This window comes from Rhopilema esculentum, chromosome 12, assembly GCF_057945365.1.
Source record: "Rhopilema esculentum isolate cy_ngs chromosome 12, ASM5794536v1, whole genome shotgun sequence".
NCBI classification, from domain to species: Eukaryota; Metazoa; Cnidaria; class Scyphozoa; order Rhizostomeae; family Rhizostomatidae; genus Rhopilema; species Rhopilema esculentum.
In genome coordinates, this window is record NC_142826.1 from 442,365 (window position 1) to 459,663 (window position 17,299).

Consider the following 17,299-nt stretch of genomic DNA (forward strand, 5'->3'; position numbering starts at 1 on the left):
TTTATCGAATAGAAGACCTTAATTCCCACAATAGCTTAATTGCTGAATTATGTGCTACAGCTTCCTTTGAAACTGTGTCAACTTCTCTTTTGGCACGGCCACAATAAAAATTTGCAAAATTGGCTTGCTGATGACGTCGAGTTAACATCATTTCGTAGCCGCAAGCAATAGAAAGGGGGACACTAATTAGAGAATGGGAATTCTTTGCGTAGCATTCTGTTATGGAAACCGAGTCACTTCGTTGGTTACTTACTCACATGGTCCCCCACCACTCCCATATGTACTCATTCTTCGTACATAATGAACCTTACGATTATCTGATATACTGATTTTGGCGCCAAAAAGTGCGCATGTTACTACTCCTTTGTAACAATGCTGGGGCCCTGGAGCGGAGCCGTTTGGAACCGTCCCAAGGTTCTCGTGTAAACGCAAGCATGAAATATTTGGAACCATTCCATTTGGAACCGTTCCGAATTACACCGTTCCATTTTCCCTCGTGTAAACAAGGTCTAATTTTAAAATTTAAATACTGACACAAGGTGAGTTACTCTACATTTGATATTTATTGACTTGTTTATCTTAAATTCTGATTGCTCATTATCTGATTGTTTACCAACAAGGCAGCAGTGACGTGAAATCTGTTTTCACGAAAATCTTTTTAGAGAGATAGCTGATTTACAAAACAATTTCATCATTGGTCAAGAATTCCTCATCGGAGAAAAATAAAATCAGAATATAAGCCCGGCAACATCACATTCTGATTTACAACCAACTTAATACAAAAAATGTTTTGGAAGGTTCTATAATTCGTTCAATAAAAATTAAATTTAAATTAAGACATCCTATAAATCAAGTACTGCAACAACATGGAAAGGTGGAAAGGAAAGAAAAGTATTAGCATCTTTAGTTTTGTCGGCTAATGATCACATGATATATCATATGATATTTTCCCACATGATATATTCTCACAAGAAATATTCTAGCAAACCTTTTCAGTGTTAATCGTTAGATTTGCTTTCTACTCTACTGAATGAAGTTCTTAAATGCTTTGTACAGTTCAAGTTACGACGTTTCTCTGTCAAATACAATTCACATCTTTAGTACCGTGATTGGAATTCCATAGTTATGCTGCATTTCATGGTATCATGTTTATGCTTGTTTCTTTCTCCCAAAGCCAAGCTTGTTTGACCCTTTGCTTGGAGTTGCAGTCTTCAACAAATCGATTTGATCTTTTTGTGAAGTCAGCTTGTCATTCATTCCGCAAAGGTGATCACTTAGCATCTTTATTTGGTCCTCGTAACTTCTTTTCGTCGTCTCTAAATCATCCTAAATAAAAAAACCAAGAATCTTAATCTATGTTGTAGGTAAGCATGACTTTAAGCTAAACCATTAAAGTTAAGTCACGCTTTCCTTGTTATAACATAGGTAAAACATAACAAGCAATTGATATATGAAAATTGCTTCAATTCCTATAGTACACTCCCCTCATAAAAGTATCGCACCACCTCGAAGGAGGTGAGATGACGTAAGAATAATCGAAAGCTATTGTTGTATGAATTGATTGTGTTTTTAAGTGGCGAATAGGAGTGGGTCGGAAGTTGAAAAACCAACAATCAAGACTTTAATCTTTTTAGAGCACTTTTAAAAAAATAACAGTAAGAAACGTCTTTTAACAGTTTTAAAATTTAAATATTTTGACGGGAGCGGCAATCTTTTAAAACCGCTTTTAGCCTTCTTGAATTGGTTGCATATAATTGGGCAATGTATCATTGTGAAATTTCATGCCAAACCTGAAAAATTCTTGTAATTAACGATTCTTTGGTTTTTCAAGAACCATTTAAATCATGGTTTGTAATGTATTTAATAAGACACAACCTGTTACAAAAATACGAAATTCCGGACTTGATGGATGCCACAGAAAAACTTGAATTCATCTTGTTCGGAAATAAATGGTTTCCTTTTACTCAGGTAACTTTCTATTTTATATTTGTATAAGACACTCCTTATAATTTGTTTGGAAAGATTTTTAGCTGAAAAACCTTGCTCAGCCACGAGTTTTATGTCCTTTAGTCTCGCAAGCGTAAACGCCGTGAAGTGAAACATTTTCAAGAATTTCCCGCCAAAAAATGCTACAAAGTACGCCTATTTCATCCAATTCATGCATTCCATTGTTTGGTATGGTTGAAAAGTTGATAAAGAGTGCCGCCATTTGAACAGGGTGGTGCAATACTTTTGTGAGGGAAATATACATGAAAAGAATACTTACTTCCAACGTTCCAAGTCTGCTTTTTGCCTGTGCAAGCTCGTTCGCTATCCTCTTTTTACTTTTATCAGCAAGGACCAGTTGTTTATAAAGAGCTCGACACTGGGAAAAGGACAAATTCACAATACAAATGAGCTCTATATATATATAATGATACACAATACTAACGAGAATTCAACAAAAAAAGAAAACTGGTTCATACGACTTGCAAGTAGGCAAACAAGTAAAGCATAGACTTCTCACCTCTGCATAATGAGTGACTCCTTTACTGTCCGCAAGTTGAAGCTAATCAAAATCGAACAAGAAAACAGCCATCAACAACGAATTGTCACACAGAGGAACTGACACACTAGCGAGTTATAAATTGTTACCTCACAACTGCCTTGATAGGTAGAAAGCTTGGTGCAAAAAGCCGCATTGACAATTTCTACCCGATGTAGCAGGTCAAAGACACCCTTAAGAAACTCTTCAGTTACTAGTAGGTAAAATAGTTACAAATAGATAGCATATATCCAGAGAACATTACTTTACTGAAGCATATCCCTGTGTTTGAAAAACATTTCGCGTTGTGCCTACACCTCTTGTCAACAATGTTCTCCCTTTACTTTTTGTACCCTTCACAAACACCAGCAACGTTAAAAACGCTCAGTAACAAAATAAGTTTAAATGCACTCAGTTACTATGATAAATATCTGTAGCTGACCTGTTTTGTTAGGTCATTAATTCTAGCTGTAAGATGATTCTTGACAAGCTCTTCGTGATCTCTATCTGAATCCCCAGTATCCTGCTGAATTGGTAGAGAAACGGAAATTGTTTTAAAAATAAAAAAAACTTTTAAGATATATACAAAATATGTAGACAACCGTGAAATACTTAAAGAAGCAATTAAAGAGGCATCAGGCATATTGCGCCAACAATATGTCTTGAAAAAGCAGAAGTTTTTCTATGCTACGGCTTAATAGTAATTCGAAAAATATTACTAACCCTTTCCTTATTCCAAACTTCTAGGGTCCCAATAGGCTGAAATGAAAATGGAGAAATCCAATATACATAAACTTTCCTTTACAAAAATATTCCTAACAGTTTCGTTATGTGGCAAAAAGAAAACGTGAAAACAGATTTGCTCCGCACAGGTATAATAAATCAGGCAAGTAGTAACTACTATGATTCAATTTGAATAAACCTTTTTTGATATTCTTCAATAATTTCTCTGTTAAAAGATAACACGAGAAAGATTTGTGCCATCACCACAGCTTTTCGGGATAATTAAGCGAAAGTTGCGACTTTCTCTGAGCAACTAAAATTTAATTTGCTTGGATAAACATCATTGCTGCAGCCGACATGCCAAAACCACAATCCCCGAATCTAAACATACAATTAAGTTAAAAATTGTGTGAGCAGATTATGTAAACATTTTCCACTTTTTGATACCATTTTATTTCATGTTCAGAAAGTGACTACAAATCTTAATAAGAGTGAGTCTTTGGTCTATTCGGCAAAGAATTAAAGTTTATTTGAATACGAGATTCATGACGATCAACACTTACATGTGAAAACGAGACAGGTTCAGCTGAGGTTGAGCCTGATGAGGCCTCTCTCATCAAGGGAGGTGGCGAGACTATGCCCACAGACTTATCTCTTTGCAAAACATCGTCAATTGTCTGCGATAACCAAAGAACAAAAAATGAGTTACTATTTGAATATAAGACGTTTTGTCTAATCTCAATAACTGCATATTAGTCTGGATGCACCAGGGAAAGTTGACCAACAAGGACCAACTGAGTCCAACAGACAGTGACTCCAACATACCGTCTGAATATATTCAACGATAGTCCGGAAACAGAAGACCGTAAAATCAGCACAGATATCAGTGATAAGAATTTACTTCAGTGGAGAAAATCACGAAATCCGAGTTCGAATGGCTGGCTATTTTTAGACTGAAATTTCTTACATCATTTAGAATGTTATATTATGCTGTTTGCCGACATTCTGGCGTTGTTAGTTTGTATTGGTGACCGAAAGCTTAAATTTATCACAGGACTAGCTAGTTTGTCGATGTATTGGGACACATTTGTTTAGGCTTAGTAAGAAATAGGATATCGGTAATAAAACTTAATAAAGCTTAATAAAACGAAACCATTGCCGGTAACCTTGCCATCATAGACATCTCAAGACTGTAATTAAATAAAATTCGACTAACTTTTGGAAAAATAGAGTTTGAACATATTTATTGTGAAGGTGCTACTTGCTTAATAAAAACAGAATCATTCAGGCGAATTAATGAATAATTTCCTTAAAAACGCTTTTTGGTTTAATCCCTACAGTGGTCTTTCCCTGCAAGACCGCGAGGCATACTTTCTTCTCTCTGGACGGCCGTCTATTGACTAAATTTAGTTTTATGGGTCTAAGTTGAACTTGTGTGCTTGTAAACACAATTATCTTGTGATGAAAACCAGCGCACCTGGTTTGTGAAGAATGTTTTCTTGGCAATGGTAGGTAATGGAAAAGCGCCTCTCTAACATCGAATACTAAAACATCCAGTTCAAGTCATAACCTCCATTATAAAGCAACTCATTACGAAGTTGAAACATTTTTCCTATTTCACTAATCTATTAATATTTTGCACATGTGTATAAGTGTTGTATCAACTGTTGTAGATATGTACTTATCATGCATCTCTGAAAGGTGTAATGAAATTGAGATGTACCTCAGGCGACTGTCTGCTATTTATCGCTTCAGTTTTCAGCTTTCCGAGCTCATCACTGAGAGATGCCACTTTCTAAAAGCAGAAAAAATAATTCCTATGAAAAATTTTAATCTAACAAAACTGAACAGTTCGTGACCTGCAGTTCAAAAAATATCTAAACAAGGAAAGCAAGAAAACAGATGCTCACTTTTACTTCCTTCTCAAATTTGGCCTGGAGCAACTGAGCCTCGAGTAGCCAGTGCTGCTTTTCCTAAAGACGGAAAACAACCATTAAATTCGCAAACATTTTGCATCTCAACAGAAAGTCAAAATTTAATCGAACATGCTTTAATGGAATCCGGATAATAGTAAGAAACACAGCTGTCGTATATCATTTGCGATTGAGAGAAAATTGCATCGAAATAAAAGTCAAAATGCGCAACAGGTTATCGACAACAAAATTCTAGAAATTAGATCCCGTGGAAAATACAATGAGTACTTCAAAAAAGAGTACAAGGTTTAACTACAAATTATGAGTTACAAAATGAGCATCAAATAAAATAACCTGTTCAAGTTTTGCAATGGTTTCCTTTGAATGAGTTACCTAATAAGGAACAAAACACCAATGAGGAAATTTTATCAATGCATTGCAGATTGACATCTGATATTCTGAGCTCTTCTAGTTCTGGCACAATCGTTTATCGATCAGTATTTTTGCTTTCCAGCATAATAATATTGCTTATTAAACATTTGTTATCAAGCAATACTATTACTTATAAGTAAGTAATATTGCTTATTAAACTGTGCTTACTGATGAGTAACATCATTTTCTCAACCAGTCGTTATCAATCAATACTATTACTTATAAGCAAGTAATATTGCTTATTAAACTGTGCTTACTGATAAGTAACATCATTTTCTCAACCAGTCGTTATCAAGCAATACTATTACTTATAAGCAAGTAATATTGCTTATTAAACAGTGCTTACTGATAAGTACCATCATTTTCTCAACCAGTCGTTATCAAGCAATACTATTACTTATAAGCAAGTAATATTGCTTATTAAACAGTGCTTACTGATAAGTACCATCATTTTCTCAACCAGTCGTTATCAAGCAATACTATTACTTATAAGCAAGTAATATTGCTTATTAAACAGTGCTTACTGATAAGTAACATCATTTTCTCAACCAGTAATGTCGCCAATCAAACATTCGTTATCAAGCAATACTATTACTTATAAGCAAGTAATATTGTTTATTAAACAGTGCCTACTGATAAGTAACATCATTTTCTCAACCAGTAATGTCGCCAATCAAACATTCGTTATCAAGCAATACTTTTGATTATAAGCAAGTAATATCACTTATAAACCTGTACTATTGCATATGAGGCAATACTTGTACTTATCAACAGACATACAGATGAAGAAACTCGTCCTAACCTCCTCCGCAAGCGTGTCTCTACTTTCAGTGGACGTCATTAAAGTTCTATTATTTTTTACTGCAATTTCGTATGGAACGGTTATCGGGACGTCCTACAAAAAAAATAATGGGAACATGGCTTTAGATTGAAGTATTCATATCAAATTAGCAGTATCTGGCAGACTTGTGAAAGGTGAAAGGATCAGAAGAATTTGCATTTTAGTTTGAACTCGGTCAGGGAAGAGATGAAAAGACTCTTATGACGTTTTCAACATGACAAGTTCGGGATTAGCAAACACACTTAATTTAAGTATCACTTTTGAAATACAGATACCTTTCTGAGACTCTGCAAGTAACCTGTTGCTTTTGAATGGAACAACTTGATTGCAGACGAAATTCCCTAAAGAAAGACACACCATGAGAGCATCTAATCGTAACATTCAACTTGGAAAAATACATCAAAAAGCAGTTTTATTCATCTTGAGTAAAAGCCGAAACTTACATATCACATCATATATCACATCATATCCCTTATACTCACCGATTTAGAGAATTAAACAAGAAAGACATCAAGACATTCAGTAATAGGCTTGCTCATCTTACCTCTTCCCCATCACCAACGACTCCTTTTCTTTTAAATCCATTATTAGCTGTTATGAATTCAATGTTGTCGTCGAAGAACTTAACAAACTGAAAGAAAAGTACGGTGAAAAATGCAGGCAATGCGCGAGTATAGCTTCGTTCACACCAATATTCTTGTGGTTTGTCTGGGCCATTGTCCAGTGGCAAAAACACTTCTTCCAGGGTTAGTGTTGAAATTCAGTGTTTTAAAGATATGAACATTCTTATAATAGAGACACGACAAGCTTTCGACAGATTTTGTCTTTAGGAAACATTAGTAGGATACCAGCGTGTCACTTTTTTGTTCCACACAAAGAATGCCATTTTGTTCTGATTAAAGCAAAAAACACAAACTGAAGGACATACCTTGCTTGCTGCGCCGGCTATTCCAGCCAATGACGACATTATACACTGGTCAGTGCTTCTAAGTCGCTTCAAATAAAAACACAAATCGTGATGGTGCGATAAAAAAGAATCATATAAAAAATGAAGAGTTTAGTTAAAGCAAATAGAAAACATTAAAAATGACGGAAATGTGAGCAATTGGGCAAGCTACATACCTCTGTTATCATGGGCAATTGCTCTTCAGCAAGCATTTTCAACTGGTAGCATCTACATAACTCTAAAACAAAGAAAGATCACTTCGTTTGATCATGTACTACATTTTTAGGATTTCTGTACTGCATTTCACCCTTATCTTTTGAAGAAACCCAAGCCAGCATTCTCTTTTTACTTATATCAGGTCTTCATACTCTAACAAATTTTTCATATCTTCAAAAATAAACAGGGTGCGAACTATGTTTTATAGTTGAAGTATAAATATTTGAAATTTTGGAACAAACTAGCGATTGTCGAGGGATATGAATAATAAAAGGGCTGTAAAAACCACAAAACCCTCCTCTTGCACGAAGATTTACCTTGCGAAACCTCGAAGAGCTTCTTCATTTGTTTCACCATTAATTTAAAGCAGGGCCCACTTTCCGAGACATTTATCTTGTTTGAGCCTAAAAAGGAATAGTTTGCTAACAAATTGGTGTGATTAATAACGCACAACACATAACAAACCTCAATAAGATAATATAGATAAAAACATTAAAAGGATTAAACGAAACACAGAAATGAACGAAAAGATAACAAAACAGTAAAAACAAACGAAAAATAGATAATATAAAAAAATAACTAAATAAATATATAAAAAAATAACTAAATAAATAAATAAATAAATAAATAAATAAATAAATAAATAATTAAATAAAGAAAAAATAAAAAAGCATTGGCTTACCGAAAGACGCCAAAACGCACAATGTCATTCGCAGACGAGACATAGTCACTGTTAACTGGTTGGTGAATTTCATAAACTCTTTGTTCTCTTTCTCAATATCTTCGCTGCACGATGACCATGAGCATTCCTCTTTATTGCTGAAACGCAGAGGCCACGTTTACATGATATTACGTTACTATTGGCCCGGACAGCAGTTACAAAGGGAGCCTTCTATCAAAACCTATTGGCCCGGACAGCAGTTACAAAGGGAGTCTTCTATCAAAACCTATTGGCCCGGACAGCAGTTACAAAGGGAGTCTTCTGCCTTCTATCAAAACCTATTTGGTAAGCAGGAAAATATTTTATCCTTTTCCTCAACGACCTTAAAGTTGTCTTGCATCGTTGCAGGGGGTACCCGCATTCATAACCAGGGAACATTTCTGGCAGCAAGGTCCGATCTTCAATACAATGTTCACATGATAGCAAACATTACAATTGACAAAGCGGAACATAAAAAAGGAAAAGCTTGGCTTTCTCCCATCGCCTGTGCATAAGCAATATTATATTACAGCACGTTTATGATCCAAGAATTTCAAGAATCCAGCAAGTCACGTCTTTGTGATGAATCAAAGTAGCAGCGGCACTCAGTATTTCTATAGTGTATCGGCACTCATTTTAAGGAAGATTTAAATAACAAAAAATTTGAGGACTGACCTTAAAACATGATACGACAGCAGCTTGTCGAGATAACTTGTGAATTCCGTAAATTTTATAGCGAATTGAGACAATCCGGTGCACGTTTTCTGTTTAGAAAAAAAGATAACATAACGAGAGTAAAAAGCCAATCAAGCTTTTTCAAAGTTGTAGGTCTGAGCAAAGGAATATAATAAACTTCAAACATTAACTATTAAATTGCGATGACAGTTGCAATGACAGAAAGAATTTGGAGACACAGTAGATACCAAAGTGATAGAAAGCACATTACAAAATCGACAAGTGACATTGTCAAATTTGACATTGAAATACAAAAATATAGTTAAAAGAAAGAAATGAAAATCGGAAATAACTTTAAACTTACAAGTGAAATAAAAGACTGTTCTTTAATGTTTTCATTAAAATCTTTCATGGCTTGCTGGGTCTGTCTGTTAACGTATGCATTTTCACGAAGATATGCACTAAACTGAATTAGATAAAAAAACAGTGACAAGGAAGAAACTTGTGAAAAATTTTCAAATGCACTGTTTGCAGTTTCAGTTTGGCGATGAATAAAAAAGATTAATGAAAGGGGTTAATTTAATGCAATAGCCTACTACGAGCGATCAAGATACCAAACTCGAGAAAGGAAAGGTAGCAAAAAGCGCAAATTGATGACAGCAATCTAAACAACGGGCAAATCTATAAAATTAGAAAATAACCATTAAAAAATTGGAAAAATTGGAAAAAAAGGGTTTGAATGGACCTGATAGAAATCATTTACAAAGCTCTTACAACATGAAAAGGTTGAAGATATCATCAAAAACTAACTTTTGAGTTGATGACACTAAGTTGTTCCTGCCTCAAGTCAGCTGTGAATATGACAACTCTCTGTAGGAGCAAATTGAATAATCAAAAAAACATCAAGTGACGACAATGTTAGGAACATTCGGCAAACAAAGACCATCTTTCACTTAGGCGCTCTGAAATGTGTCTATCTTTAGAAAATCCAGATCCGTGTACGCAAAAGGTTTCTTTCGCTTATCACAATGTGCAAGGCGCGAACTTTTACCATTGATCAAAAGAAGGACCCAATCAAACTTGCCATTTTTCCTTACATAGAATACGTTGTACCGGAAGATTGCTTTTGCGACACTATCGAAAATGTAGATTTAAAATAAGCTTAATTCTATTGAAATAAAAAGACACAGCCACTTGCCTGTTCAAGATAGGTATGATAATCGGAAAGGCTGGACATGAACTGTATGAAAAGCGATGTGAATTGGTCCACAAGAAACCTGGTTTGGAGCTAAAACAAAAAAATAAGAAACTAAACAAAAAAGGATTTGGTACATTCAACGTCGTCAAAACTCTTGTACATGGCAGGGGACAACGATCTTTCAGGACAACGGCTATTCAGAAATGTCATTTCTTCTTACAGTGGGGAAATTCGGCTATCGAAAAGTTCGGTCCACAAAAGTGCCCAGTATATCTTAAACTACCCTGGATTGATAACACTTCCTTGCGATTTGAGAGTCACATTAAACAAGCCATCACAAAATGTTTCTTTGCTGTCAATCCTCGTATTGTTTACAGTACAATGAGAGCTCTTCCATCCAGTGAAAAGGATTGCGTTCCTACCACCCAAAATAATTCAGTTGTTCATGAATATTCGTGCAAGTATGATTCTGGCTACGTAGGACGCACAACCCAAAGATTGAGGGATAGGATAAAACAACATGTTTCTTCCAAGATTCCATAAATATACTAGCTTGCGTGCAGTACAATGTAATAGAATAAAACTATGAATTTTTTAAGTAAAATTTTACAAGGAAAATTTAACGAATTTCTTAACGACGTTGTTTGCATAGCCCGTAGATATGTTCCTTCAAACATACGAAACAAAATTGCCCCTCAAAAAGAACAGTCTTCTCGATCTTGTAGGTCTAGAAACACCTTAAAAACAAGTGATTCTGCCATCGGACAACATCTTTCAGATAAGCTAGATTGTGCCAAAGTCTATAATGACGACATGTTTCAGGTAATTGGCAGAACCAGATCGTCTTTTTATCTAGCAGTTTTGGAATACATTTTCATACAAACGAAAAGCCGCTATTGCGTAGACAGATTGAGTTTGTTTTTTCTCTTGGACTCCAGTGGTAATTTTCCTATAGGCACGTGTTACTGTGCCAGTCATTTGCTCGAGTTTGTTCTGATTGGCCTATTTCGATCTACAACTGGGAATATATTTTCCATCTTGCTCTTTCAGAACCATATTCTGACGCTTAGTAATCTGAGGAGTGTCAGATGAAAAAGCTTTTAGCCAATATGTTGTAAAATGTTTGCTTTTTTCAAAGCCATTTTCAGATTTGGTAAAGCAAAAACAAAAAAAAACGGTAAAGCAAGATCTTTGCTTGTATATATTTGCTTTGCAAGATCTTTACTTAGCAAAATATGCGAAGAATATCTAAAACAATTCATTCAATAATTCATTACAGATTTTGCAAAGTTTGACCAACCTGATGGCCTTTATCGCAAACTGGCACATTCAGTAGATTCAAGTTCTCTTTTTCTGTAAAGCATGAAAAATACATTTTCAATTACTGAGTAAGCTACAGGCTTGTTCATGAATAAAGACTTGAAAAACGCTTTTAAAGCTATTATCAATTATATATGCACTTCAATTCCTTGTAAAAAGCAGATACCTGTGTCATGAAATGGAATCTTTCCCTTCAGGAGATGATTCGCTTTTTCTGCAGATTTAAAAGGATTATTAACATTTTTGAAGGCAATTAATCTTATCATATGCAGTAGAAAGATTAAACAAAAAACTGAGCATCCAAAAACATAAAAACAGTTGGCTTTTCATTGATCAAAATTTAAGCAATTTCACCAAGAACCGCACCGCAAAGCAGTGCTTAGGTTTTGGCGGACTGTATGCCATCCCACAGAGTTTCAGTATAAGTGTGAAGTATTTCACACTTCACAAAAATACTTAGGCCCTGATTTCAATATCTAAATGTGACAGAAATGTGAATCAATAAAATCCATTGGCATTGAATACATTGACCTTACAGATAATGATAGGAATATTCTGAAATTGAGCATCGACAAAAGAAAGTGTGAAATTTCAAAATCTACACATTCGAAAGATAAAGAAAGTAAACAACTTTAGACCATGCGCAGGTCATCACTGACCAGTCATAAGAAAAAAGTAAACTCTACACGATAGAAATTATCATTGACATTGCTATTGATTTACCCAGAAGCGACATTTTCAGAGCTAAATTCCATAAGGTACATTAAATTTTGCAAATGAAATTGGTGATAACAAATAACATACCAAGCTTTGTCCTTAAATCGTTCTGGTTTCCCTTCATTTGTTTTTGGCTAAAGAAAAATAATCGTGCTTACAAAACAGCTTAGAAAACAGCAAGAAAACTGTTTTTCTAATGAACAAGGAAAGCAAGCTTTGCATAGGTTTAAAAAAGTGAAAAAAATTCCTAGTTCTTTATATAATATGTAAACAGAGTATTATTTTATTTGCATAAGCACAAAAAATCATTGTATATCCTATAGAACTGAGAGAAACTTACTATTTATCTATCATGATATTTGCGATCTTGAGCTCCTCCTCCTGTTTTCGGATTCTACCCTGAAACAGAACACATCCGAATTGTATAATCACTAAATTATAACTGAGCAGTATCATGAATTTGGTCATATAAACAAATGACAGCTGTTATCTTTCAAATTCTTGACCTTTGAAAACTGTTGAAAAGTTGCTTGAGGGCTAATAATTGTTGTTCTTCTACAAAATTGGCAAGTAACTGCTTAAAGGTAATGTGTCCAGCTAAAGCAAGCAACTTTGCAGGGGTTTTTAGAAACATGTGATTTTTCATGTCATCGCCGCAGCCATTACAGTCATTTTGTTAATCTACACTGCTGTGAGGCTAGCTTTTATGTGACCAATCTTGCATTGCCACTATACAGACCAATCGCAGGCCGTTATTTTGATCTATGAACTGACAAGTTTGGTATACGCAGTCCTTTTACATGGACACCTTACTTTACAGACTGCTATAGATCATGCACCAGAGAGTCAAAGAGACCATACAGGAGACCACAAAGAGGCCATTTAAAAAAGGCAACTCACTTCAAGCAAAGCTCTGTCTTCCTGAAGCCTTTCTATCACTCTATTGTATCTTGCATTTGTTTCTTCAATGGATTTGTTATGACCAGCTGCAGTCCGTTCATAGGATTCTATTCTGCCCTCAAGTTCTTTTACAATACGCTGATGTTGCTCATTGGCATCATGTAGCTGCTCGTGAAGGCCTTCGTTCTCTTTTATCTTCATCTCCAGCTCCTGCGCATGAACACTTCGCCCCACTTCATTTTGCCTGTAATCTTGTGCAGGCTTGAAAGAAGAAGAGAATTTTGAAATCTCTACAAACTAATCTCATTTCTGAGACCAGATAATCCTTTGAATAGATTTTAGTATAGTTATCTGGTGAATTCATTACTATCCTCAATACAGATGTCAGAATGAACAATTAACCTGTTCTAAGCTACTGATATCTCTATCTTTTACTAGAATGTCTGCTACCAAAAGTCAAATACAATACCTTTGGTTTGCCACTTCCTCTTTCCCAGGCATCCAAATCTCCTTGTAATATCTCCACTCTTTTTGACAGCTGTAACCAATTGAAAGAAAATAAGTTCATTATAAACCTTTGTTCTAGAAAATCAGTTATTGTTATATAGGATTGTCCTTGACAGTTATTCTATTTTCCTGCTCTGTTTATATATAATAAACAGCAAGAATTTACAGCACAGCTATTACAGAATGTCTTTCTTTTTGCAAATCATTTATTCTATTCTGCTTTTTAACTTTGCAAGTTGCCTATATGAACACAGGAATAAATTATCAGTTTCAAATACAACCAAAAAATTATGATTCATGTTCTTGCTTTACAGAATGACTTGGCAACCATAACCTTTTTTTCTTTTAAATATTGAAGTGATTTACAATACCTGGTCATTTCTAAATTGCAAACTATCAATCTCCTGCTCATATTTTCTTACAACTTGATCTTTTTGCTTCACCAGCTCCTAGAGGTGCAACAATGAAGTTAAAGTCATACAAAAAAATAACAAACCTAAATTCTACAGCATTATTTACTAGCTTGATTCTACATGAAAATGAATTGTACAGTTAGACCTTGCTAAAAAGCTATTTGCTGGATAAATTTAAGCTACAGCTAGAAATGTATCGCGTTTACTATAACAGGAAACAACAGGAAACAACAAGAAACGAATACAAACGAGAAGAAACGATAAGGAAACAACATGAAACGATTTGTGACTTTGCAGAAACGACTATATCTCCAAAACGAGACAAGCTTATCCATCCACGTGGGCATTGTTATCTTCGTTGCAGTGGCCTAAGTGTTAGATCATGTCGTTCTCCACCGCAATAGCTGTTGTCTTAGATGAGGTTACGGAAACCCAGTGATAATGCTTACTTATGTTTCTACAACGCTAATTTGAGCAAAAGCAACAGAAACTAAAGAAACAAACTCCAATATACTAGAGAAACAAGCTGTATATGTTGACAATCTACTTCTTGAAAAATGTTTTGTTTGGGAGCCTAACCCTAAAGCCTCTATAAAGTTTCGGTAAGTTCCTAAAGCAGTTGAATTCAGGGGAAAAAAGGCTTGATTATTAGCCGAGAATTAAAATTGCTTTATTTTGACCTTCCCAGTAGTTGTTCCATGTTAATCCCAATGCCAGTGAGATTTCATATCAGGCTTTCATAGGTAAATTCCTCTTACAAAATTACCATATCAACACCTACTTTCATTAAAATTGTGCCGCAGTTTAAATTTTTCCAAGGCGTTTCTTCTTGTTTCCTAGTTGTTTCTTACTTGTTTCCTAGTTGTTTCTACTTGTTTCTTCTTGTTTCTAGTCATTTCTACTCATTTCCCGTTATAGTAACCATGAGAATGTATTCCCTTTTATAACGAGAGTTAATAGAGAGGGGGGCTTAAAAGAAAGGGGGCTTAATAGAGCTTTTATGGTATATCTCTATTTTAAATCATCAAATAATATTTTTCCTTCTTAGGTTATCATATCAAATGGCTTTTGTCAATTATATTCAACAACAAGCAAATGTTATGCATATAGCAGGTTAAATAACATTTCCATGCATATGCATGTCTACCATACAATTTTGTCAGATAGTGGGGAGCAAAAATAAAGTAATACATCAGAGATTTCTACAGAAAAATTTTAAACTTCAACAATGAAAGATGGTGATACTGAAGCAAATGTACTCCTGCAATATGAAGTCTTGAGGCAAAGCATACACAATTCCAGTGTTTGGAAAAAACCCGGCAAATTTATTAAGTAACTATTGCCTTATCATTGGAAAGCAATGAAAAATTTCAATTGTGAAAAGAAATTTAGATCAAAAGTCTAACTTTTTGTGAAATAATGTTTCTGTATCAAGACAGGTATTTTTTGCTGTTCAAGGGAATGGCATAATAAAAATTGATTTATGAAAATACAATTGCATAAAACAAGAAACAAAAAACTAAATCATCAAGAAAATTGCAAAGCTATACCTGCAAAGATTTGCTATTTGTCTGTTCATCAATAACCCCTTTCTTTAAAACACTGACTTGAGCCCGCAGCTGCAAACCAAAACAGCAAAAAGTTTAAAACTGATTATTCTGATTAAAGGCAGTAATCTACTTATATGAGATAGATTGTCTTGGTAGAACTTAAGAGCTGCTGCCATTTCAATTTCAGCCCAACATGGAACTAAAATTTAATCCTTAAGCACCATTTAAATCAAAAAGCTTCATTTATTGTGCACTTTGTTTTCATTACTACTTCTGTGTCAATCAGTTATCCTCAATATGAAAAGCACCTCCACTTTTTAAAGTAAAAATGGTTTGTATTATTCCCTCAAAGGGATGTGTGAGTGAGTGAAAGGATTAGGGCCAGACTGGCAATAGGTTGGATTCCTGCCCTGATGGTGGCAGTTACTAAGATTTTCTCTCAGTTTATGTTCATAAATAGTTACTTGCGTATAAGACACATCCATGTATAAGACACACACCCACTTTTCACAGTTCTTGTAAAACATGTATAATTCAGTGAAAGAATAAACTCGACAATACTATAGACACTAACTCTGTGGAGGGAAATTTGTTTAAATCACAATGTTTTATATGCGTTTAAATCATCAAGGAGAAAGTTAAATATCATAATATACTCAAAATCATCATTAACGTTTACAGGTTCAAATATCTACAAAATTCTTGTTGGTCATCCATTCCATTCACAAAATGTACGATGATTACAGGATTGTGCTCCTGAATAAATAGAATGCAGGGTACAACCCATATACTTGGGAGTAAAAAAGAGATATTTCTCTATCACGGCTGGAGAATTTTGCAGTTTTTACCAAATTTCCGGTAAAAATATGATTATTTGAATTAAGAGAACAGGTGCTCCAAATATCATAAAATTTTGTCCATAAAATGACACTTTGCTTTCAATAGGAAATGATGGGACAGTCAATGTTACCATGTATAAGAAGCACCCTCAAACAAAGCCAATAATAATTCGAAAAAGGTGTGTCTTATACACGGCGAAGTACGGTACATGCCTCTAAGCAGTGTCATATAATTGCTGGAAATGCTTGACAAACAAATGCTTCAAAACACACAATACCAAATCAGCAGCAACACAACTGATGTGCAACATTCCAAAGTTTAAAGGGGTAATCATCTACAATAGTATGTTGCTAAAGGTAGAAGAAAAGGCTGCAGCTATGATGAGTCCGGAAATATTCGAAAAAATAAGGCTTGAAAATTGATATTTCAGGTCAAGGCATGTTTGGGACGGACAAAGTTTTGGGTACAAAACAACTGAAATAACCTAACCTTTTGGTACTCTTGTGCAAGCTTCTGGTATTTGATATGCAACTCGTTATCCATTTCACGTGAGTTTAACTTGACATTCTAATGTCCAAATTACTTTTATGCTTGTTGTCATACTCCCTTAGTTCTAGCCGTGCAGAGGTCATAAATAGCAGAGGTTCCAATCCAGCATCTTTGCGGAAGTACTTTATGTTTTTAACACGTAAAGGGGCAGGTCTTATGCGAAGGAGACTGTTTCGGAGGGGCTAGCCCTTGAAATCTTCCCAAAAAGGACAAAGATAATGCCGGGATTCGCATTCAATCTTTTGCCCTAATTTTCAAAGACCAAGAGTTTTCACAACTTTTTCACTTTCAGCAATAAGTTGCGACGACTTGTTTTGACTCAAAATATTCTTGAT

General features: G+C 34.8%; 1 protein-coding gene across 2 annotated transcripts; it reads right to left on the reverse strand.

Annotated features, from left to right (window-relative positions):
* Window positions 1-694: 694 nt before the first annotated feature.
* Window positions 695-17,107, reverse strand: LOC135681443 (protein phosphatase 1 regulatory subunit 21-like). Of its 2 annotated transcripts, none has more exons than XM_065195924.2 (29): window positions 16,905-17,107; window positions 15,576-15,644; window positions 13,984-14,061; window positions 13,575-13,643; window positions 13,106-13,366; window positions 12,546-12,604; window positions 12,293-12,339; window positions 11,655-11,702; window positions 11,469-11,521; window positions 10,169-10,258; window positions 9,781-9,840; window positions 9,335-9,436; window positions 8,971-9,059; window positions 8,278-8,414; window positions 7,913-7,999; window positions 7,556-7,617; window positions 7,362-7,427; window positions 6,978-7,064; window positions 6,709-6,774; window positions 6,395-6,487; window positions 5,515-5,553; window positions 5,158-5,220; window positions 4,971-5,042; window positions 3,811-3,924; window positions 3,248-3,283; window positions 2,967-3,047; window positions 2,507-2,548; window positions 2,267-2,365; window positions 695-1,326 (listed from the first exon to the last, which is right to left on the reverse strand). In XM_065195924.2, the coding sequence occupies exons 1-29, from the start codon at window positions 16,956-16,958 to the stop codon at window positions 1,150-1,152; spliced, it is 2,400 nt and encodes a 799-aa protein (XP_065051996.2). In that variant the 5' UTR covers window positions 16,959-17,107; the 3' UTR covers window positions 695-1,149. The 2 variants fall into 2 exon arrangements, with proteins under 2 accessions (XP_065051996.2, XP_065051995.2); XM_065195923.2 differs by having other exon boundaries at window positions 2,967-3,050.
* Between the last annotated feature and the right edge of the window lie 192 nt (window positions 17,108-17,299).

What these genes read in the sequence shown, in the direction of transcription:
- LOC135681443 (XM_065195923.2), bottom strand. Translation starts at nt 16,958, where the DNA reads ATGGATAACGAGTTGCATATCAAATACCAGAAGCTTGCACAAGAGTAC. An exon ending in GATTCCATTTCATGACACAG is followed by an intron (nt 11,522 to 11,654) that starts GTATCTGCTTTT and finishes CATGCTTTACAG; the next exon opens with AAAAAGAGAACTTGAATCTA. An exon ending in ATAGCAGACAGTCGCCTGAG is followed by an intron (nt 3,925 to 4,970) that starts GTACATCTCAAT and finishes TGGTTATCGCAG; the next exon opens with ACAATTGACGATGTTTTGCA.